This window comes from Leuresthes tenuis, unplaced genomic scaffold (genome assembly GCF_036924035.1).
Source record: "Leuresthes tenuis unplaced genomic scaffold, fLeuTen1.0.hap1 SCAF_6, whole genome shotgun sequence".
NCBI classification, from domain to species: domain Eukaryota; kingdom Metazoa; phylum Chordata; class Actinopteri; order Atheriniformes; family Atherinopsidae; genus Leuresthes; species Leuresthes tenuis.
The window spans coordinates 21,176,673-21,200,671 of NW_027325360.1; the positions used below are offsets into that span (position 1 = coordinate 21,176,673).

At 38.7% G+C, this 23,999-nt stretch overlaps 3 protein-coding genes across 3 annotated transcripts in view; 1 reads left to right on the plus strand and 2 right to left on the minus strand.

The window, feature by feature from the left end:
* The window catches only part of LOC140310036 (GDNF family receptor alpha-2-like), a 60,650-nt gene extending 57,097 nt beyond the window's left edge, over positions 1–3,553 (minus strand). The window contains exons 1-2 of the mRNA XM_072388160.1: positions 2,904–3,553; positions 1,340–1,696 (exon numbers count right to left, since the gene is read on the minus strand). Coding sequence (XP_072244261.1) covers positions 1,340–1,696; positions 2,904–2,955 — 409 coding nt within the window. The 5' untranslated portion in view covers positions 2,956–3,553. The remainder of the gene's footprint in view (positions 1–1,339; positions 1,697–2,903) is intronic.
* A 3,405-nt stretch (positions 3,554–6,958) lies between these two features.
* Positions 6,959–13,605, minus strand: bco2l (beta-carotene 15, 15-dioxygenase 2, like). Its single transcript, XM_072386998.1, has 10 exons — positions 13,401–13,605; positions 12,839–12,954; positions 12,640–12,742; positions 11,988–12,128; positions 10,363–10,527; positions 9,454–9,614; positions 8,891–9,028; positions 8,019–8,201; positions 7,751–7,861; positions 6,959–7,460 (listed from the first exon to the last, which is right to left on the minus strand). The coding sequence occupies exons 1-10, from the start codon at positions 13,588–13,590 to the stop codon at positions 7,344–7,346; spliced, it is 1,425 nt and encodes a 474-aa protein (XP_072243099.1). The 5' UTR covers positions 13,591–13,605; the 3' UTR covers positions 6,959–7,343.
* A 5,207-nt stretch (positions 13,606–18,812) lies between these two features.
* ela3l (elastase 3 like) lies at positions 18,813–21,605 on the plus strand. Its single transcript, XM_072388161.1, has 8 exons — positions 18,813–18,867; positions 19,049–19,137; positions 19,320–19,417; positions 19,773–19,901; positions 20,334–20,470; positions 20,808–20,953; positions 21,300–21,452; positions 21,538–21,605. The coding sequence occupies exons 1-8, from the start codon at positions 18,828–18,830 to the stop codon at positions 21,553–21,555; spliced, it is 810 nt and encodes a 269-aa protein (XP_072244262.1). The 5' UTR covers positions 18,813–18,827; the 3' UTR covers positions 21,556–21,605.
* The last annotated feature ends 2,394 nt before the right edge of the window (positions 21,606–23,999 follow it).

A 23,999-nucleotide genomic window follows, 5' to 3' on the forward strand; every position in this document is an offset into this window, starting at 1 on the left:
GCATCCAATCACAAACACTTTGACTGTTGCAGCTATCTTTGGAAAGGAGAGGAGAGTTTGAAGGAAGAACAGACTGATCATTACAAAGAGTTAGAAAGAGGGAGGAAGATAAGGACGACAGAGGGCCTGGGGAGCATCCATGTCATTGCATTCCCCTTACACTTATGTCATGCTGCCTTTGCTTGCTTCAGTTTATCAAAGTGTAGCTGGTGCTATGAGCAATCAGCCTGATGAATCATTTCATGGATCGCCACACATGAGCTCAGAATGTTCAAAGCTCAAAGGCTTTGGGACATTTCCACTATTACCCCTTGTCTCAAAACAGGAAAGTATATTATAATATCTAAAATGACAGCAACATTTGATATTATGAGACTTGTACAACGCCAGTATAAGCATTGCCAAATGCTAGTCTTGGATCAGGATCCATCCTTTAGGATGGTCTTGAAGGTAAAGCCACTCCAGTAGCTCGAGTTAGATTTGTTTTAATGGAAAACTATCTTTTAAAAAAGACCTAAACTAATCTAAATCCAAACTGCTTTATGTTCTTTAATTGTATTGCAGTGTAAAAGCCAGAAGGTTACAATGTTTCAACAAGAGTGCTATTTTATGTCCTACGTAAGTGGACACATAAGGACCACTATGCTTACAACTGTAACTTAATTACACGGTAAAATGGAACACTTTAGGTGAAAACCAATAAGTCTACCATAACAAGTCCACCTAATGTAATCCCATTACAGCTCCATTACATTTGAGGGTGAGGAAAATAGTAAAGCATGTATTTTTCATCAGGGGCTTCTGGGTATGACTATAAGAACTGACCAGGGAGTGCATTCTGCTTCTCTTTGCTCGGAAAACACACTGGATCTTGAGAGCAGAAGATTATTATAAAAATGTCAAAATATATCACACACATTAATATACATTAATTTATCTGAGACAGCTATAACCACAGATGATTCACTGCAGCAGTGAACATGCATTTCGCTGTGCGCATGTCATGTTGTACTTGACCATCAGACTCATGCAGAGCCCTGCAGTACATACTCTGTTATAACATCACTGATGATGATGATGATGATGATGATGGAGACTGAGTTCACAGCCACAGAGGGAATGCAGGACTAAAGAAATGGCAGTTCAGTCCCAGATTGCTCATAATGAGCTAACTGGGAAAAAAAAAAAAAAACTTGAAAAAAGCTATTATTAATTTTCCCATGAATTTTCACTTGAATACCAACTGTATGTAGTTGGACAAAGAAACTGCAGTGATGCTGAAATTGCCACAGTTACCAGTGCTACTTTTTCTGAGGCTATGAAAACATCTGCTTCTTACCTTCATTGAGTCCCATGTGAATGGTCCAGTAGTTCTGCAGACACTGCAGCTCTTTCTTCATGCCCCTCTTGCAGCGGCAGTCATACAAAGGGCTAACCAGCAGCACTTCCAAGGCAGCCTGGCACTCCCTGTTATTATCCAGCATGGCTTCTTTCTCTTTGCCCACAAGGCACTGGCGCATCACCCGGTACCGAGAGCTGCAATAAGGGTTTTGGTTGCACATGTCACTTGCTTGGATGCAATCCACCCATTCTGGCTGAGCCTCGGGTCCAGACCCGCCGTTTGGAGATTCTGGAACCCCTTTGGCTGAGGACACTGACAAAGCGGAGGGGTCACCCCAGGAGCTTGTCTCCTCATCTAGGTGTAGACAAGGAGATAGATTTGGGGTTGACAATAGAAAGGTGGTTAAGAGATTTTGTGTTTAAATGATTGTGCATGAGTGTCTTGCAAATGCATGTATGATGAACCTGCTTTCATGTTTGTTTTGTTCATGCAACAAGCAAAAAATGTGATGACCTATGACTGTCCAGGTATGGTAAAGCACAATTTAGCAGACTGCCACTTAATCTCTTCCTGCTCCAGATTAGTATGGAAAACCTGTATTTGGGGTCTTATTACTTATTACTAGAATTTAATTTGAGTTAATTTTTCTCATCTGCATTTACTTTATTGCAACTAAAGAAAGAAACTAAACTACTCCAAGATTCTTAGATCTAACCTAAGGACTCAGTCATTATAAAGTATCTAATCATCTCACGTCAGAGGAATACTTAATCAACGGTTGCACTTTATTTGAATCTAGATACGCAGAAAATGAGCTGATAGAGTGGGGAAACAGTGATCAATAGAGCAGAAACTCAGGTGCTGCCGTTTGACAGGAGTCTAGACACAAACGCACACAACCCAAAGTATAGACAGTTCTTGTGAAATGACAAGAGAGACCCCTCGCGGTGACATTGTGAACTGAGCTGGACAGAAAATACGGTGTACATCATTCCGGGAGCAACGGCTATGAGCAGAGTTGCATTAAGTTAACGGTAAAATTACTTTGACTTTTAGATCCTTTGAACGTGTGCGCAGGTGATCTCAGTGAATATGGTGGGACTGATAAACGTGGTGGTGCTTGATTTTTGTCATATTCAACTAACCAAACTCAAGTGTGTCACTTACAAAAAAAGGGGGAAAAAAACTTGATTCAGACATTTCTCTTTTAAATTGCAAGCTTTGCGTTGTTACAACGAGAAGCCCTTTACTCCCTTTTGTGGAAGCTGTGGATGTTTGTGAGATACTGTGAAAGCTATTGATGCATAGACTCACATATAAATTCAGTTTGTTGCTATATTTGAAATTAAACATGATCTGGTCGAATCAATCGATTATTAAATGAACGACCTTCAGAATTTCACTGTTCATGATAAACAGGTCGAGGAAGATAAAAATGATCACATTCCAGAGATGCTCCCCGTACCCCATGGTCACTAACGATGTCCTGAATTATCTCCCCCAAAAATCACAATTTGTACACAACTGCAACTGCACGTTATTTCCACATACCACTTCTTACCTAAGAGCAGAAGAAAGATGCAAACGCACATCCACACAGTGTCAGACTTCATAATGAGTGGGGGTCCAATCACACTGTTATCTCCACCTTTTGAAAGGTTAATTCCTTTCTGCGGATCCTTGACCCAGGCGTAAGCTAACTGTAAAAAAACAATATCCTCATTCAAAAGCAAAATAAACAAGCGTCCCCCAAAAGAAAAAATCTCGACGCCCAGTAAGATGATAATCCACAATTCTTTGGACTACTTCACTAACCACGACACACTCACAAGAAAAATCCCCTGCTATTGAAACAAAAAAAAGAAAGATCAAATGCAATCAAACAATCAATCACTTAGTCAATCCATCAAAGCTGTTTCTTAGGGTCCGTCTGTGCTGCGTTCATACCGACAAACTACTGAGACTTGATGTGTCCGCATCATAGGGCGCAGACTGCCCCTTCCTCTCGCCCCTTATAAACAGTTTGTCCCCAAAATAGTCTTTAAACTGCCTTAAAACGACCTGCTCTTTATGCGAAAAATATCTTACGAGGCGGAAGAACTCTTTTGAAAGTGCAGCAAATCGCTGACTGGATTTTCTTTTCTCTCACTATATTGGCTCCCTCGCAAAGCTGTGCGCTCCTCTGGAAGGAGTGAACGCTCCTTTTTCACTGACTGCATGCGTGTCGAGGCATCACAGGACTTTATAAAGAGCAGCTTCTGCGGACCAGCAGAGGGCGCTGCCGGTAGGTGTTCCCATTGGAAAGCGTGGAACACACGGTCACACAGAAAGACCCAATAATAAATGTTACCCTACAGTTAAATCGGCACAATCTTATCATTTAACGGCTGGGTGGGAGGGGGGTTCTCAGCATGTGAAATTACAGTGACCTCACTTGGTCTGCATTGCTTTTTTTTTTTTTTTTTAGATGTTTCACTTTCAGAGGGTTTTCTGTGAAAGTCAACATTCTGTGAAATGATTACTGTGATTCATTATATAATTCCTACGCGATTACTATCTATCTTATAGGGGGAGTCTTTACATCTCTGTTCAGTATTCAGCTGTTGGAGACTTGGGGCTACAACTGCAACACCCCAAGGGATGAATTAGGAGGAAACAGTGGTATATACACTCACAGTAAGATAATTCAGTCTGCTATCACACGGTGAATCTATTATTCAACAATTTAGCAAGAAAGGATCACATCAGGGTTTCTTTCCAGCAACCCAATCAAAATGTGCAAATGGTTTTTGGGCATAGAGTTCATAAGTGCACAGCAAATTATGATGAAAATGTTACCATTCATTTCAGTGTTATCTTAACACTTCACATGTTATGTGTGTTTCCTCAGATTGAAAGAAGGATAAAAAAAAGGAGGGGGGGACTAATTCTATGTCTATTATAGGCCCAATTAGTGCTCAGAAGAAATAGCTGAACACACAGCCAGCAAAATCTGCCATTTCTCAAGTGGCTTTGCATCAAACAATCTGACTTTGTTGTGCATCGTTGCTTAAATAGTACCCAGAATGTCATAAATCTTTGCAAATCTTGAAAACAAAGTCTCCATTTAGAGGTTGTGACAGTGATAAACTGCATGGCCACTGGCTCATAATGATGTTTGACTGTCAGCCCAGGCATCTTTCCAAGAGGGAAAAGAGCTCACCATTGTAACGGCAGCAACAGACTCATTCTGCGTATATTGGCCAAGGCTTGCTCTTGTCCCCCGAGTTTGATGTCGCTGTATTATGAAGACACTATGGAATCATCCACCACCATGATTATGCTCCAATTGTCCTGAATTAGTGCTGCTTATATAGAGGTTTATAAGTCTATTTCTCAGTATTCAACTCAAATTTCCAAGTTTTTCAATTCAAGCATCTATTTGGAGTACCAGACCAAACTGATTTTTTTTCATTTGGCAGAGAACACAGAGTTGTTCAAGTCTTTTCTCAATTAAGATTAGTTCTATACAAAGTTTACAGTGGAAGAAGACTCAGAAGGAAGTAAATATCTATCACAGAAAAAGACATGAAATCTACTTGAGGAGAAACATTAGCTGCACACACTGTGAGTAAAAGAGCAAAACTTCTATTATGACTTCTAACTGAGACAACACATTATGCCTGTTCAAATTGTGCAGCATTGAAAAACTCTCCCCTTGCATTTTTCCTTTTTGTCAGGTCTGAAGTTGGATTTTATTCTCATTGACATTGCAATATTTCCTAGCTCTGTGGGTATATAATTGCTCTATTCTGACTTCATAAACATTTGTGTTTTTTTTAATGTGTGCAATTAGACAGAGTCCACAGAGAAACATATATATTTGTAAGGATCCTTATTGTATGCTCTTTCATTAATTAACATATACTTATATGCACTAGAGAGAGCACAATGCAGACAGTCACACACAGGGACGCACATAATCTATATGCTAGATAGCTGTGCTGCCATAAGATGGCTCAAAACCGTGACAGTAGGGGATGACAATTCTGGATATAGAAGATACTGTTCTCACCACGGAGACAAATCACTTGCTGTCTCTGAGAAGTGTGTCTAATATGCTGAATATAGATAGTATCATTATAAATTCATGGGATATGAAATAATGATACAGATAACAGTCAAAGTTAAGCCTCAGTGCAATAACTTTTGCTGAGTGGGACAGCAGGGGGGCTCCAGAACGAGCTGAGGCTTACTCTCATGGTCAAATAAGAGCTTAGACAGTCTGAAATTGCCACCTTGAAATCGTAACAGACCAACTTGCTTACAAAAATGCATGTTGTATTACAGTGTGAGTCTTTCACAGTGGCAGTTGGCAGAGTGATTAACCACTATAAGAGCTTGGACCAGCTGAGTCCAACACATTTGGCCATCAAAGTCATAGATATCCAGGCAAACACCTAGAAGGAGCCACTGATCCCCATGCTTGATGTTCCATCCAACATTTCTTTAAATTACAATAATGTTAGGCAACCCTGTCAAAGCTTTGCAGATGGAAAGAATGGCTGACTCACAATCTAGTCTGTTAATTATTTGAGAGCAAAGGTTAACAGGCTTCTCCCTGCGTGTCACACCCTTTGGAAACAGTACTAATGAACCTAAGCATACAATACACACTAGCACACACATGCAAGCACTCACAGAAGTTAAGCATGACTGGTTAGATTAGGAATTACGGGCTAATTAATGTGTATCTTGGGAAACCTGCACAGCATATTCATTAGGAGATAGAGTTAAGCAGAGAGCAAGACAGAGACACAAGTTTAGTTATTTCCCAATGATGGAATAGAACTCTTTGTATGAGTTAAAGTAATTTAATCATTACATTATAGCTCTATTCCATTCTGTTTCAATTAGTTCCAAGTAATAAGAGAGGCTAAAAATGCAACTTTTCCCTGCTTATATCATTTAATTATGTTTTATTTAAGGTTAGGACTTTCTATTGTGAATTATCTAAAAGTTACTGGCAAAAAAATCTTGACTAAAAGTCAAATTTGAAATACAAAAACACTAAAATCATAACATATTCTTGAGTCGTACTATCTCTGAAATGTCTTGGTTTCCATTCAAATCAATGCAGGCAGGAAAATGACCAATGAAAAAAGCATCAGTAAAATTAATCCTGTAGATGGCAGAGTAACAAATACAGCAAATTCAACTTCACAAATGGACTGAGCCTGTGTTCTGTTCTGCTCACAATTCAAAACATAGAACGCATTCTATTGTTCACATACAAGGTCCTGAATTTAATTGTTTTCATGTACAACTACTTTGTTTTGGGATGTTTTCAGTGGCGAACACAAAATCATAATGTGACCCCGGTAGACTCTCTGGAGACTATCGACCAGTTAGATCCATTTGTTTTCCAGGCATTTCAGACAATGTCCATTTCTATCACATTACTTTGACAGAAATTGAATTTCCTCTGATGCATTTTTATGTATCCTAAGTGCTGTTCTTTTCTCCCTGGGACTATAGCGTTTCCAGTGGTGTGATGATGAAAAAACACGAACAGAAAAAAGAAAACAAATTTCATTTTAATGTGTTTATTGATTTCAATGTATTGTTGTCCACCTAAAATACAATACCTTCTAAGTATGTACAATCAACATGGTGTTCAGCCTGTTGTGTAAAAAGCTATTTCAAATTCTTAAAAGAGCGCATAGTAAAAACTTTATCAGTGTACTACTGCCATGCTGGGCTCTCTGCCATGTTAGTCTCCAAAAGATTGCCATCTTTCTAACTGCAGTATGATAACAGTGAAGAAATGCATCAATTCCTATCAAAGAGGCAGAAACATAGAGAGACTTCAGTTTTTCCCTGCTCTTATTTCTTATTCTCTGTCTTTTATAGCACATGAGTGTTATAAGCAATGACAAAGAGACATTCTATCCTGTGGAAAAATGTCCTGTTGCTAGTTTAGTTTCAACAATTTGCCACAGAGTTGCAAAGAGCGGCACATTCAACTCATCATGTTAAACACTCCGTGGGTCCCATATGGGATATTGACAGGGACCTCGGCTCTGCCCAGCTCAGTGAAGGTCTTGGCATCCAGAACGAGTAGGAAAGTACTATTCTCCTTGAAAAAGATACAGAAGATATTAAGTGTGTGATACAAAGAAAGTCACAGAGCATCCTGATCACTACAGTGATAACAAAAGTATTTGTCCTCTCTATACAGTGTAAAATATGAAGGTGCATAAGCATACAGAAAGCAAATATCAATATCTTTGCTATACATATATTTATACTCTAAATGTCACAGTACACAGATACCAAGATATTTGTTGTCAAACTAATGTCACTTAGATTAATACTGAAAGCTGCTACTTTTTGCGTATGTGTGCAGTATTTATGTTGTCAAATTACTTTTCTAGGTGTGATGATGACTGACAGGACCACTCCATCATCCTCCTCAAAAGCGTTCGGCGAAGCTACAAAGACAGGCTCAGACGGATACAAGCCAGGATAACGCCACACCTAGACAAGGGAGATTACACAAACATACCTTTACTCTGAGCTTCTTCATGATAGAAAGCCAACTTGCAACCTCCTGCTGCCAGAATAACTTTGATGTGCTAATACTAAGCCCAGTTAACAGTGAATAACTCTATCCATTCTTTGATTGACTTAGAACCTTAAGCTCCTTGGTTTGGACATCCATCTTGAGCAGGGAGTCGGCGAAGACGTGTCCAAAGCCACATGCGTAGAAATAGCGGTAAGATCTGGCATTGTATCTGTCATAATTAATCTGAGGGAACTCAAGGCCACCATACTGCAGCAGCTCATCATCATGAAGTTCCTCGTGGGTCATGTAAACCTGTTGAGTCAGGATTTAATATAGAACAGTGAATTTTTCACAATCTCGGCAGAAACTGATGCCCACCAACTCATTTAATTTAATTGTAGTTGCTGGGCTGTGGTTGTAATAAACAAAAGCAAAAAAAAACAATGTCGGTCTTGCCAGGGTGCCAGCATGAGATTCTGAACAGTCCTTAATTAAGATTCCTTTCAAAAATTATCTAAAAGTCAGTTATAAATCTGTTTAAAGAAACAATCTTCATTTATCTACAGGTAAATAGTAGCCAGAACTCTTTGAAAGCTGTTTTTCAGCTATAACCTGTTCACAACACAACTGAGAACTAAGAATGAGCACAGTACCACTCAGGTAGTCATGACAACTAAACTATCAGCTTTTCTTTCAGTATTTCAGTTTTATTGTGTCATATGAACACAGTGGACAGCCAGCGTGTGTGTAGCCCACACATAAACTATTGAAAGGCTATTATGCACCTTCATGGAGGACATTATTCTTTTCTGCTTTAAGTCAGAAAACTACTGTCTTGCAGAATGTAACTTAAGTATCTCTTCATGCTGGGTAATTGCACAAAGTGTTTGGGAGAGAACTGGCTGTATTTACCATGATTATAGGCCTGATTCTTTACAGTTCAACATATTACTTTGAAAATGCAATAACCATACGTCAATCTGAATACTGTATAATCCTACCTTCCCAGGTTTTGTCTTCTTTGCTGTGGCTTTACAGATATACAGAGGGACAAGGTTTTGGTCCAAAGGAGTTTGTTCATCCACATTTAGAGGCAGAACATATCTCCTTGGGAGGTTTCTGCACAATGAGTTGTAAAACTGCCAAAGGAAATCAGACAAACATGAAAAACTGTAACGTGTGTGGTTCCTTGGGATAAAAGGTGCAATCCAACCACAGGAGCAATCAAATCTAAACAGTTACAAAATATTGACACGAAAAAAAGGGTCTGTGTTTTGATTGAAGTAATTCATTCTTTCATATTGAAATCACAAACTCTTTCACAAGCTTTATTTATCAGAAACTGACAAGTTAAAGAAAAAAAACAGATTATTTGATCCAATTTGATACCCTGTGCACAAGAAACAGAGATTGCATTGCAATTACATTGCTGGTTCATTTTTAGGATTTATGATGTGTTGTACTGCATACCACCTGAACCATGATGTTATGAAAATATTTGTGTTGTAATTTTGTAAGCCAGCACATCTAGCTGAGCTGCTCACTGCAAACTGAAGTAATTCACCTTGTCCATTTCCTCTCCCGACTCTCGTCGTAGGTTCTCCAGGGTGAAGTCCCCAATGATCTCACCATCATCCCCACAGCACATGTCCATAATCAAGAACCCATTTTCTTCATAAGCATTGATCTGATGCAGGGTGAACATTGGTGCCGCGTGGTACTTCACTTCACTCTCCTGTTGGACAGGTCACATCAACTAGTGAGGACTCAGAAAGTAAGAGCACAATCCAGGGTTGCAAAAGCTTTTGGACAAACAAAGTTGTAGTTGTGCTATTTTTAAAGTTTGAAGAAAAGCACCTTCCCTGTCATGATATTATGTTGCACCTTAACTTTTTCTTAGTTTGCATGCTTAATGGATGTTCTGTGTAATGAGGCGAAAAAATTGAGAATTTGAGAGATTGAGAGAACAATGCATGGGGAAAGGCTACACCATCCGAGTGTGACTTCATCAAAATAAATAAGGAAAAAATGTAATCGTGCATGAAGAGATCACCGTGCAGTTTCCCTTTTTCGGTTCTCACTTTTTAGCAGCCTGGGTGTGTTTGCATGTTTCCTGCTTCACACTTTATTGTACACACAGTAAATACGGCTGCATGCTTAATTTTGTCACTCAAGTTACTGTTACTGTGAACAGGAGAAAGCATGTCCTGATTTCTGAAAAGCAAGATAAGGAATTGTTTTTATATATTTGAGCAATATTACTTTTTATTACTAACACATTTGCTTCAGCTCGCAGCCTCTGTTCTGTTGTTGGGGATTTTATTTTCAAATTTTGGAAGATTCATTGGTTTTTACTTCTGCTTTTTCACCCTGAAGTTTTACTACATAAAAAAATGTAACGCTAAGTGTGCAAACAATTTGAAAAATAATTGTTCTTGAAATTCATGGCTTTTAGAGGTCAGTACATTTTAACACACCTTGCCTGTGTGCCTGTTGACCAGGTGGAAGATGGTGTCATACTGAGGCTCCCAGGACATGACTTTATGAAAGCTCTTTCCCTGTATCCTGTACAGCATGAACTTCAGCAGGTCAATCTTGATTGGCTGCTCAACAAAGACAATATAGTTCTCCGACATAACTATAAAGTAGGACACACGTGAGAGGAAAAGTCATTAAAAAACACATGACTGACACATTTCATTTACCATTTCATTCATCAAGCTTGTAAACTACAGACTTCCTAATGAGTGTGTCCTAATGAGATAAATCCTTTGTCTTTGTTATCTTTCAAAATAGTGTTGAGCAATCAACAAATATTACTCATTTACAATAGAATAGCTACTGTCAAATTATTGCCAGGTCATTTGACCTGTCAGCAGAGTTTCTGTAGTCACTTATGTGTAGACTTGTAAACAGAAAGCTAAGTTTTCAAGCCCTCAACTGCTTGGGGTTTTTGAGGTCACATCTACTGAGGTCATTGCAAATGAAATATTTCTTGCCACAGCATTAACCTTTTCTGTGTTTCTGTTTCTGAGGGGGATACTGAGGGGGACCAAAATGTTGCTCTTGCAAATGAAGAAATCAACATGTAAAACTGGTGCTGCACTTAACCTCCCATCTACTAGAACTCTGCTGAGAAATGTAATATGAGGTGTCTTTGTAAAACTGTACAATATTTCATGGCATTTGTGATTTCCTGGTGCCTGAAGGTCTAGTAAAACCAGTGGTGGTCTGCTGGAAATGCTGACTGACATGTGATAAGTGAGTTGGTGTAATGCAAAAAGAGAAAAAAAACCAAACACAAATGGAGCAATGGTACGTTAGATTAGTCATAGAATAGGGCCTCATTTGCTTAGGCTGACTGTCCTCTAAGGTATCAGCTGACCTGTAACGTTCAATCACACTTTGTGTAACCTCACTCCTCTGACTATTACTCTACCAATGGAGTTGTGCAAATGTTGCCGAAGCTTTCTCCACTGCCCCAGCCTCCACATTATGTGCTAAGCTTTTGATACTGCTGACTTTACTGAGGTTCATGCTCACATGTTTGTATATCAGGGGGATTGGTTCTCACAGCCCAAATTTTGTTTGTGTTGGAACCAGAGTGAGAGCAGAGCCTCTTTCATTGAATATAACTGTGTATAAGTCATTGTCAAAATTCTAAATGATTTATAGATACAGAGGAAACAACATGCAGAGACATGTAAAGATGGAGCTACAACCAGATAAACAAAACGCAAACATGCTAATTATTTTTATCCTGCTGCCTTTCCTTTTAGAATTTATATAGCAAAAAACCTCACATCCTGTGTCTTGTCATCAGATTCCATATTTTCATGAGAGAATACAAGAGAAAAGTGAGTTGTATTGAATGTGGATTGGAGGGAGTAAAAAAAAAGGCATCTTAATCTCGAATGGAATTCAAATCAGTAATTAATACTATGTAAGCACAAAAATGTTTCATTGAAGGAGATTCACTCTGATAGTGCAGCCAAAAAGCAAAAACTCTTTCAGAATTTATTAAATTCCATTCAATATTTGTCCAGCATGCGGACAACTTAAAGAAGGAGCTGCTTGTAATGCTCAAGCATATCTCACCAAAGCTGTGATAATATGAAGGTTTTCTGGGTTCAGCTGCACGGATGGAGCAGATAACTTGGGCACCACTCAGGTCTGCTGAATCCTCCTTTGCTGCTTTCTCCTCAGGAGGAGGCACACGGATGATGTTGTAAAAACAACCTAGAATAGGTCCAAAAACACATTTTGTTTTCATACTGTTGCACAGTATTTGTTAGGACAGAATATGGTTGGTCACACATATATAAGGCAAGATATGTTACATGTGATTAATAAACTCTTTTTGCAGTAAAGTGCATTGGGTAATGAACAACAAGTAAAGATTATTATCAGACAATTTATCAATTTAATGTGTGAGTCACCAAGAAAATGCAGGTAAAGAAATCACCTCAAAATGTGAAGTGAAGAACCCTGCATCCATCCAACATACATTCACCACAAGCATGCACACTTGAGATTGTGACTTTTCTGTTTATTGAGGAATTGAGACATTCTTTTGACAGATTTTGGGTCACCTGGTAGTTAGGGGGATCAGTGTACTGTCACTGAAAGCATCTTCATCAGATCAGATTGTTATTGTAAAAAAAGGATGAGGACTTCTTTTCTTGTGGGTGAGCATACAGACATTTACGGGTCAGTGGGTAAAACTACACAAACAGATAAACAAGCTTACCACTTTTGCCGAAGGAATTGCCCATGTTGTATGAGGCCCCGTCGCGGTCATAGTGCGGGTGAGCTGTAGCTGCATTGACAGCTACATACTGACTCCAATCCACCTTATTTCGAGAAATAGAAATCACATTGTAATCACTCATCATGTCAAACTCCTGTCAGCTTTAAAAAGAAACTTTCATATAATCTTAGTTTGATACCTTCTCTTTCGTTTCCAGGCTTTGTGGATCCACTCTTCTCATGTAGTTGGTTTCTGTGCTGACATAATAGTCTCCCTTGTACTTGACAAAGTTCACACTAGCATTATCTGTGGTTTCTGTTCACACATATGGATGACAGGAACATATAGCATTTCAGGAAGACTCATCTTTCTCACAGACATCACTGGAAACTACTTTTTCAAATCAATTATTTTCGCCTTCACTTTTTAGAGGCTTTATGTCATCTTACAGATTGATCTTTCCTTCACAATATACACACAAATTGGGATTCAAGTTCCCTTTGACTCAAAAAAATGTAGCAGCTTTCATTAGTCTGAAGAACATGTCTTATACAGTCAAGAACTTGAGAACTGAGGAGTAAAATCAGCATGTATACTTTTTTTTCTCTGAATTCATGTCAGATTTTCTACTTTGTTTTTGGTACTTTGGTCCCACTACCTTATTATCCTTGCATGATTTGATGGTTTTATAAATACGATTTCACTGCTATTGCACAAGATGTCTCATGAAAATGTGCACTGTATTTAGAAGAAAAACATACTCGGAAGCTGAAAGCGTGAAAAGAAACGTGAAAAGATGTTCTTGCAGGGATCAGGCGTGGCTAATGTCCCAAACTCTGAGACCACAATGCGGTTCTTCTCTGAGTTAAGGACATATGAGTCACTTCTGAGGAAGCGGCTGCTGTAAGTGACATTGCCCTCACAGATGTGAAACCGGTGCATCATGGCCATGCCATCGAACCAGTGGGTGTACCTGAGCGAGGAAAAAAGGCATTTAATTTTTCAGCAGGCTGTATGTGTAAGGTAACGTAGGTAACGTCATTACTGGTGAAGTAGTCACTGTTAATGTAGGTGGAAAATGTCAAAGTGACATCCAAGTTAAAGCCAAGATGCACCTATTGGATGTTTTTATCAGCAGTGCTTTATATTGTTAGTGGTTTTAATGTTATGTTCATCAATTACTTGTTTTCCCCAAATTCAAATTTCCCAGGACCATTCCTCAGGAAGCTCCCATTAATCCAGGTTGGAATAGTTCCCTTGATGGTAGTGGGAATGGGGTCAGGGGTTTCCTCCACAGAGGTGACCAAAGGTGCCAAGCCCTCTAGCCCACTGGCTTGTGGACATCGCTGCCTGCTGGATACTGAGAGAGGAGATAATACGATCTTTACATCTTTACATCAAACATTCAAACTCTACAAGAGTTTACAGAATGATTTTGTGAAATGAACATTATCTACTCTATGGAACCAGTATAGCATCTGCACCATCTGCTGGCTTCTGTGTTAACCAATTCCTGTTCATTACTAACATATTTCTGTAACATTGGGACAGTAAAATATGTATGAAAGTTACACAGGTGCAATTTGAAGCCCCATGCTGAGCTCATTTCAGAATATCAAGTTTGGTGACAGTGTGAACTGTTATTGTGACCAATCAGGTTTTGGTTAATTCCCATGACACAGGTAAAACAGACAATAAAAATGGGAATGTGCAGTTGAGAGATAACCAACATAGGCTTTTACAGTGTTCATTTAAGTTTACAAAGGCATTACAACAGCACTGCAAATTATGCCTGGATGTGTGATACCATTTTAAGGGTTGGTATTTCTGTCATTTCCAACAGCTGCAGTCAAGACTGAGTCTTTTGTAAAGAAAACAGCAACGCTGACAAGCTCAGAATTGTAGTGGAAAACAACTTCAAAGATTGCTGTTTTTTGTATTTTTCCTTTTTTTCAGATAACCACAATTGCAACAGTTTCTTGTTTGGAACTTAGTGTTATTTCATAAGATTGTTTTCTTTGTGACACCAACACAATATCAGCATGCAGGTACTGTGTATGAACTTATTGAAATTCAGTTCAGTCATAATCATGCACATCTTTTTAAATTATGTTCTTCTCGTTTTTACTGTGCAGGAACCTGTCAGCAATTCTTCGAGTGAACAACTGAGAATGACTAAAAGCTTCTAATGAGACATTGTGCAAATTCTTTTACTAACTCTGATTCAGCAGGAGTCTATGGAGTAGGAATAATGGAGAATGCCAACATGTCAAATTGTAAATGCTGCTCTGATTTTGAGTGATTCTGAAGTGCAAGAAAATACCATAAAGACTTGCTTGAGTAGCAGTGTAAAGTGTTATTTGTGATTTATATGGGACTGTGTGCTAGGATTTTTATTTTTCAAGCTGTTGAACGCTCTATTTTACAATGATACACCAAGATGCAACAAATCCCTAATCTTAGATTTTTAATTTGTACCTGAGTTTTTCATTGACTCAGTCCAGAATTTAGGAATTACTTAACTCAAAGCAATTTTGCATTTTCATTACCATGTATTGATGTTGCCCACTTTTAAATATTAAGAGTAACTTGCGACACAGATTTCTAATAAAGGTAATATTTAGCTCAGTGCTGTTTTATTCTTCAAATGTCATGTGTATATTTGAAAATCACCTATACAAGCAGATTTAAGTGTTTACTCACAGCTTTGTCCCTGGAGCTCTGTGATCTTGGACATGGCTGCTAGTTCTATGGATCTGATTGAAGAATTCCAGAGGAATTATACAAGCCATGCAATAAACCTTTGAACCTTCCCTCTCAAGGGAAGTAGGTGATACAGGGTAGTAACCAATACAACAGTAAAATGCAGACTTATTAAGCCAGAGATAAGAAAAATGCATACCCACAAAACTAAGCATGTCACTGCTTGCTCACATGGAGTAACATAATATGTTCATGCATGTGTGTGTGAGTGCATGGTAGACCTTTATACATATGTATACAATTTGGTCTATGTAGTTTGTGCTTGTTTGCTGATTGCTTATCTAATCACCCCGCAACAGATTGCTTAACCCTCTAAAGTTTGACCGTGTTCATATATTCAAGTAATGAATCAATTTACATAAGGAGTCCAAAATTACTGTAAATGTACATGCTGTACTCGATGTTGATTGTGCATGTATTATTCTGTCTCCTGTTCTGACATGCATGCATCTTCATGTTCTGTCCTATAAGCTGCCTTAGCATGCCTGCAAATAGTTAAATGAATCAAGTAATAGATCATAAAAAATGAAGAAAAATGCCTATAGACATATTAGACAAGGGGTGTAAATGTCCAAATTCTATTGAATATTTACAAATTGGTGCATTAACAGTCCAAACAATACATTTTAGTTAATCATGATAATGTAGTAAGAAGTTCATAACACATAATGACCGTGTATGTTGTGAAACAGACTGCACCGACGCTCATACTTCTACAATATGCTACTCTTTCCCACTGAACATGAAAAATAAGAAACCTGACAAGTATGCACAAGACCTGAAAGACAACCAGTTGAGTCATGATGTGCTTATGAAATTTAATTAAATTAGCTGTTCCCAACCTGGCAGTTCGAAGGCACAAGATTCATTGAATTAGGACTGCAGTAAACAAGACATCAAAGTGAAATAAACATATGCACCAACAATCAAAAAGTGAAAGCAGGAAAAGCCTGCTGTTAGCATTAGCATTAATGGTAAAAGGAAATCAGTTGCAGCAGACAGCTGATGGATTTACTTTAGCCCTCTGGCTCAAAACAGTTTGTGGTAAATAAGGAAAACGTAGTTGTATGTTTTTAAAAAGGCATGAAGATTTACAATATGGACATTAGTGGGCTCAAAATGGGCTAAACATTAGATTGTGCACAGGAACACCAGTGATGGAAGTTTGCATGGGAAAGACTTTAAAACCTGCTGGATGTAGCCAATAGCACAGGCATGCCAAAAAAATATTTATACATATCGCAAAATTCTTCTTCTATGCTACATGTAGAAAATGGCAAAGAACAGTACAGTGTTCACTGCATTATATAAACCAACCATAAACTGTTGTGTCACTCAGAGTTCAGCTGCTGTTCTGATAGAAAAAAAACAATTCTCAAGTGTACCTGGTACAAACCCCCAGGGGGGTTCAGTGGCTGAGTTGTTCTGTCCTGACAGACTGCCTCTGACTGCATATAAATGTCATTCAGAGATAGGAAGCACATTTGGGAGATCAGAGGTTTTCAACCCAATAAAAAGGTTTGGTGGTATTAACTATGATCCTTTTCTTGAGACATTTTTGTATGTTTTTGCTGTTCAATGTAATTATATCAGTAGAGTATGTATCATACTTCACCATCATGTGTCATTTGGCCAGTGTCAAATTAATGAATACAAGAGGTTTAATCAGAAAATGGGAAGAGAAGGGCCATCTATTCTGGATAAATGCATGTAATAAGTCTAACAATGTTTTACAGATATAAAGGGTCCTTTTAATTTAATTCAAATTAATTGAGTATCAGCACTGTAGACAAGCTCACACTCACAGAAACACACACATAAATGAACACACATAAACATGCACACACACGGGCGGGGAATGTCTAAGCTTGTTTTCTTGCTGCTATTGCCTTTCAAGTGTTTTTCATCCCATTGGGAATCCTTCTCTCTGTAAACTGTGAATGGCTATCTCTAACAAACTTTGAAACAGAACTTTAAAGCATATTCATCCTTTATGAGTTCCACCATTTTACTGTGAAAGCATTCTCTGTGGAATATAAGGGCTTCTGACTATCATTTTTAGGGTCAAAGCATTTTTTAACTTCCTTTTCAGTTGCCAGAACCCCCTCAGATTTAGATTGAGGACAGATCTTCTAAATGATGCATTTTGGAAAGCTTGGACGTTGTTTCTCACAGCAAATACAATCAAACACAGCATGAATTCTGCTTTTTTTCTCTTTTATAAAAGAGTAAAATTCAGTCTAACATTGAAGCAGATAAATTGTCCCATCTAGTGGTGAAATGGGAAAATAAATAATTCATGATGAAAAACGTCCAGTCTGTCATCTAAAGAGCCTGATAATTTTCTATATGTTTATATGGAATTCTTATGATTGCAACACAATTCTTGTTGAAATAGTTCCTATAGCCTAAATTATTTTTGAGTTTCTAAACTGATTTTATGATTTTAGAGACTATTACCTGCATTTAGTGCTCAGACATTTCCCACCCATTTTATCATTCACTCTACCCCTTTACTGCACGTTAGCATCTTACTTTTATGGTAACAAGTAATATTACAGAGCCACTGAGAGATTTACAATGTATGCATGCTGAGTCACCACAAGCCTTTACAAAGTAACACATACCTTAGGAATTGTGTTAGTGCCCTCCAAGTCAAGTAATTCAGGTCATCATATCAACCTCATGATGTATTGGGTAAGAGTATTTGGCAGAACATTTAACTTTATAGCACTGAATACGCTGCATCGTAACAAATGTTTGAGAATGAAATTTGCTGAGCGGCATGTTTTGCAATGCACATGGTCTCACATTCTGGCACAGCAGAATTCACCGCAGACGTGGGTGTGTGGTAAGATGTCCAAATGCCTGTTTTGTAGCTATCAATAATTACTGCATCAACTACACCATCTGCTTTTCATTCTCACATTTATTTTCTTAGTGGGATTTTTGTTCTCCCTCTCCTTGAAAACAGGCCACTACCAGGAATCCAGATGCTGAGTTCCCATGGAGTTACGAAAGCCTTGATTCCAGGTGTCAATGAGACAGCTTTGTTGTGCAGAGTATTAAGTTAAACTACAGAGGTGATATGGTGGTGTGTACAGCGAGCATTCTACTTTTTAAAATATAAACATACGATGTATGTTTTCATGGGAAAGCTTTTGAACATACTTATTCTATATATGGTTACTGGGTTACTGGGAATACAATGCTGCAGTGAGGTCATGGGAATGTTCCAGAAAACACACCTGTGTGCTCTGTTAGCCACCCAGTTGCACTGACCCTCAATGCCATTGGTCCATCTACACCCCACAGAGACAAACCAATTGGAGACACTACTGCTGCATTTAGAGCAGCAGTTGCCTGTGGTGGAAGGTTTAAAAGAGCTTGTGTCCTGCGGTCCCTCAGCAGACGCATCAATCAACATGATCCCTATTGTGCTGGCCTCAGTGCTTATTGCTAGCGGTAAGAACATCTGGTAAATTCTAATTCTGTGGATATTTTTTCTCGTACACAGGAATTAAGCTCTCAGTGACTCTTTATACATATAAATAATGCTGCCTTTTGTTTCTGGTGTGCGAATCAGAAGTATTACCAATTACCCAAGCACTCATTTGTGTCAGACTTCTATCTCATCCTCTTCCAGCCCTCGGGTGTGGCACTCCCCCCATTGAGCCTTTGACTTCCCGTGTGGTCAACGGAGAGGATGCCAAACCCCACAGCTGGCCCTGGCAGGTATGCTATCATGTACACATCTGTCAGTGTTTTTATATTCACTTGCAATCCCAATGGGTTCAGCATCTGGATTTTAGATGTCAAAATAAGTGTCTGTTAAAAGTATAAATAACTATACCAACCACTATAAAACCAAAACTTGCACTGTATTGTATCCTCATGTTGTTACTTTTCATCTCCAGATCTCTCTGCAGTATGAGAGGGACGGTGAGTGGAGGCACACTTGCGGGGGGTCTCTGATTGCTGCCAACTGGGTCATGACTGCTGCTCACTGCATCAAGTATGGGCAGATAAGGAACATAAAGAAACAAGCATGAAAAACAAACAATACACATGTTTTTATAGACTACATATGCACAAATATCTTGTTTCCAACACAGTATTCTACAATAAACTATACTGTTTGTGTAATTCAGTACCCAAATGCCTATAAACCTTAACAGAAATAAAGTTCCATCCTCCAAAGGTTTGAGAGCATGCCAAAGATCATCTGCACCACTACTCAGTTCTAATCTTCATTTTGCCACCACCATTTTGCTTTCTAATCAGCAGATTGAATTAATCAGATCATTCAACTGTGTAGTAAATCTTCTGCCTTGTTGCCTTGGGTCTCAACAGTCTGTCCTCTCCCACAGCACCGAGTTCTCCTACAGAGTGTTTGTGGGCAAACACAACCTGGTTGAGGAAGAGGTTGGCTCCAAGGCCATCCTGCCTGAGAAGATTATTGTCCATGAGAAGTGGAACCCTATCTTTGTGGCCTTCGGGTAACACAACAACTGCCGTGCAATACAAAGAGCAAGAATAGTGTCTTATATAATGTACATCATAATCGTATCTTCACTGTCTTGATAGGACAAAGTGGTTTGAGAAAACAAAACTCCATTACAAAAGTCTCTACAGCTAATTAGACTCACACAGTAAAGTGGACTCTTTTTTTCATACAGCATGTATGTTGGTTTCCTCTAAACAAGCAGCTGAATGTTTCCCACAATTCATAGAGATTAAATAATCATCTTATTCTGTATGCAAAGGCATTTTAATACACAGAACATTGTAAACATACAATCAAGCAAAAAAAGAGTACCAGTTCTCATTATCTTCTCTAGCGCTCATCTCTCTCTGTGGTTCTTGAGGATGACTTTTAAATGTCCTGTCAGTGCCCCCTCAGCATCTGTATCTCTGTCTGTTTGTTGCAGTAACGACATCGCCCTGATTAAGCTGTCCGAGTCTGTAACTTTGAGTGACCATGTGCAGTTGGCATGTATTCCTCCTGCTAGTACTCTGCTGTCCAACCTTTACCCTTGCTACATCACCGGTTGGGGCAGGCTGTACAGTAAGACAGTCTTATGTGTTATTAATTGTATATCTGAAAAACTCTTGTATTTCTTCTTTCATTATGGTGCTCTGCTGCAATCCAGTTGAGCTGTCTGTATTTATAACCAGTTGAGTGTGTGAATGTGTGATTGGGGTTACTCAGGGAAACCTCCAAAGTTGGAAAGAAAATCCCACGAGTGAGATTATAGCTGAAACTTTTTAGTAGAAAAATTACTTCTAAATTGAAAATTTGGGTCAGGCTTTGAGTTTGGCTTTAGGAGAGATGCTGTAAAGCAGCTTTGACAACCAGTGAGTGTATAAGTATGACGGTAATAAACTCTGCCTGTTTGTTTTAGCCGGAGGCCCGATCGCTGATATGTTGCAGCAGGCTTTGATGCCTGTGGCTGACCATGCTACCTGCTCCCAGCCTGACTGGTGGGGATTTGCTATTAGGACCACCATGGTGTGTGCCGGCGGGGATGGAATTGTGGCCGGATGCAATGTAAGTCTGCATTGTGTTTGTTCACAAGTGTGTATGAGGCAAAAGAATGTCCCTTTTTGCAGTTATATTTTTCAGCTAATTCTCCTGTAAAATTGTATAGTCTATCAAACATACTTTTTAAATGTAAAACAAGTTTGCAGTTCTGTACAAAATTATGCCACTGAAGCAAAACTGAATTTTTCTCAATAAACCTACAAGTTGTTCAGCTGCGAAAATACTTAACACTTTTTTCTTGTATCGCTAATACACTTTGTGAAATAATGATCTTTTAATGTTTTCATATATGTCTGTTGGTCGCTCCTTAAACCGAATAAAAGATATGCCCCCTGCATCTTTCTTCATCCAGGGAGACTCTGGTGGCCCTCTAAACTGTAAGAATGCTGAGGGTGTCTGGGAGGTCCACGGTATTGCCAGTTTTGTGTCCGGCCTCGGATGCAACTATGTGAAAAAACCAACCGTCTTCACCAGAGTGTCTGCTTTCAATGACTGGATCGACCAGGTAAAGGACACAAATGCAATTAAACCATTTTGTGAAGAAACCTCTCCAGTCTCTCCTATTGTATAACTGTTGTCTGTCTTTGCAGGCTATGATGAACAACTAAAGAAGATTATGTTTTAATAAAAAAAAAATCCAACAAATGCATTAATCTAACACATTTGTTTATTCTTACTGTTTCTTTTAATACGCTTCAGGTTGATTTAAATTCAGATCTTTCACACTCTCCCCCATGAAAAGATATTGAATCTTGACCCTTATTTTCTCACATTACATCAGTCAACACTGACATGTCTTTGTTTGCGAGAAACTGAAACACTGTCCCCAATTCTCCAGCAGGTGTCCTCATACACTCATGGTATTGAATTGTTTCTGACAGCTTTTCAAACGTGGATTTTCTGCTGAATAACCTATCCTTCTGCCTGGTAAACTGCATTAGCAAACAAATGTGATTCCAATCAAAAAGTTCCCGAAGAAAGAAGCATAATACTCAGACAAAACTGTCAGATAGAATGTATAATGATGCTAAGCGACTTTCTAGGGGAGAGGGCTGAAGCTGAGTGTGCCATAAAGAGATGTGAGATATGAATCTAATCACAAATGCATGAAACTGACCTGTTTGTCGCTATGCCTTCTCATACTCCAAGTGAGTGTTAAGGTTTATGAAAACTATAATATATTCCCTCTTAGGAAAATATTTTTACTCATGATAACTGTGATCTGAAAAGGAAAGGCAGGATGACAAGGTTGAGATGAACATTGCTTGTTATTTTTTCTTCTCTCTATGCTGTAATGAGATGTGGATGAAAGAGTAAGTGAGGTGAAAACCGAAAAAGAAATTAAATTGCCTCTCAGTGCTTTCTTCTCTATTTCACTCTCTTTTTCGCTCTGTAACACTTGCAAGATACACATGGAAACACATGCTTCTAATGTACTGGAGGCATGTGAATGTCTTTGTTGACATGAGATGCAGTGATCAGGCATGACATGTCCTTCAAGAGTGAGTGGTAATGACTATATGAGTGTAGCCGCATGTACGTGTGTCTGTATGGTACATTGAGAGCGGATTAAAGGAGAGGCATGGGGACATGATATTCTCCAACTAGATATATTACTGACGTGATGAATCACACATCTGAACAAGCTTTCTCTGGAGTATCAGCCTGTGGCCTATGATGACTATTCCATCAAAGCTCTCATCTAGTTTATCACATGAGGCTATTCTTTAACTAATTTAATGAAACTTTAATGAAAAGTATTGCCTGTCAATATTTGAAGATTGGCCATAACAGTGCACAGTACAGCTAATGTAACAATGAATGTATATTAAATAATTCATTTCTTAGTATGGTAATTCAGTAAAAATCTAATACAAGATTACTGAGTTACAAATGTAATTAATCCCATCTTGACAGTAAAGCACAGAACATGAACCTGGTGCTGGAACCTTGAGCTGGAATCATTATATCAACTTATAGGGTAATAAGGTGTTGCAATAAGATTAAAGCAGTGACTACAAAATGACACATCATAACTGATATTCATAAAAAATTCAAATACAATATGCTGTTGTAACAAGTATCACTCTAATGTTTCTACTTTAATTACACATTTTTCTCATTTGATAGTGCATTTAATTACATATATTAAGTCTCTACCTCATCTGGCAGATATTGCATATTCAGTCACTGCATTCATATTTCATTCAAATGAATGACAGCCCTTGAAATATTGCGAACATGCACAGCAGTGTATATGTGCCTCTCAGATCAGTTTGCAGGATCTGTTATCCGGAAAACTTCAGTCTGAAGCGAGTGGATAGGGTGAGTGGGAGGCCTAAAAGGAGGCTTTGTCTCTGCCTGAACTCTGTGTCACAGTGCCTTTCTCCCTATGTACTGATGCACACGTCTTTCCATCTTTGTGAGGGCATTTGTTGCTATTTTCCATTTCTTGCAGCCCTCTGCCCCAAACTAAATGCCTTAGACTAAGGCTGAGGCTAATTTCTTGATTAAACCTGAACAATGAAACCTGTAGAAAATGTTAACCATCAAAGTCAATATCATTACTTTCCAAAAACATCCTCCTTTCTAATGTGCAAAATCCTTACAAAGAGACATGTACTTTCACACATGCAGACAGAAACAAAGAGAGGGACACAGAGCGGAATTCCAAAGGGACACCCTGCTGTTGTGTTGAATACCAATGAGGAAAGGAGAAGGCAATGAGCCTGAAGCTTGTGCAGCAGCTTTTCAGCTTTGTGAAACTTGTTTTGAGTAATATCAAGCAGAGAAGATGGTGGTTATAAGTACATCTCTGTCTGCATTAGGACTCTTTGAGCTGTTTAGAGTTGAAGAAGTCTTCTATTTGACAATAATCTTACACCTGTCCAAAAAAATATTCAAACTGTTGTTAGCCCGAGTCTTTCATGGGAAGCCCAAGAACAAGCTGGAGAAATCTTAAATTAAACAAAGTTTTTATTAGTGGTCACATGTAAGGTATATTGCAGCGCTGGACTCGGAGTGACAGAGCTCCCGCAGGAAATCCATCAGG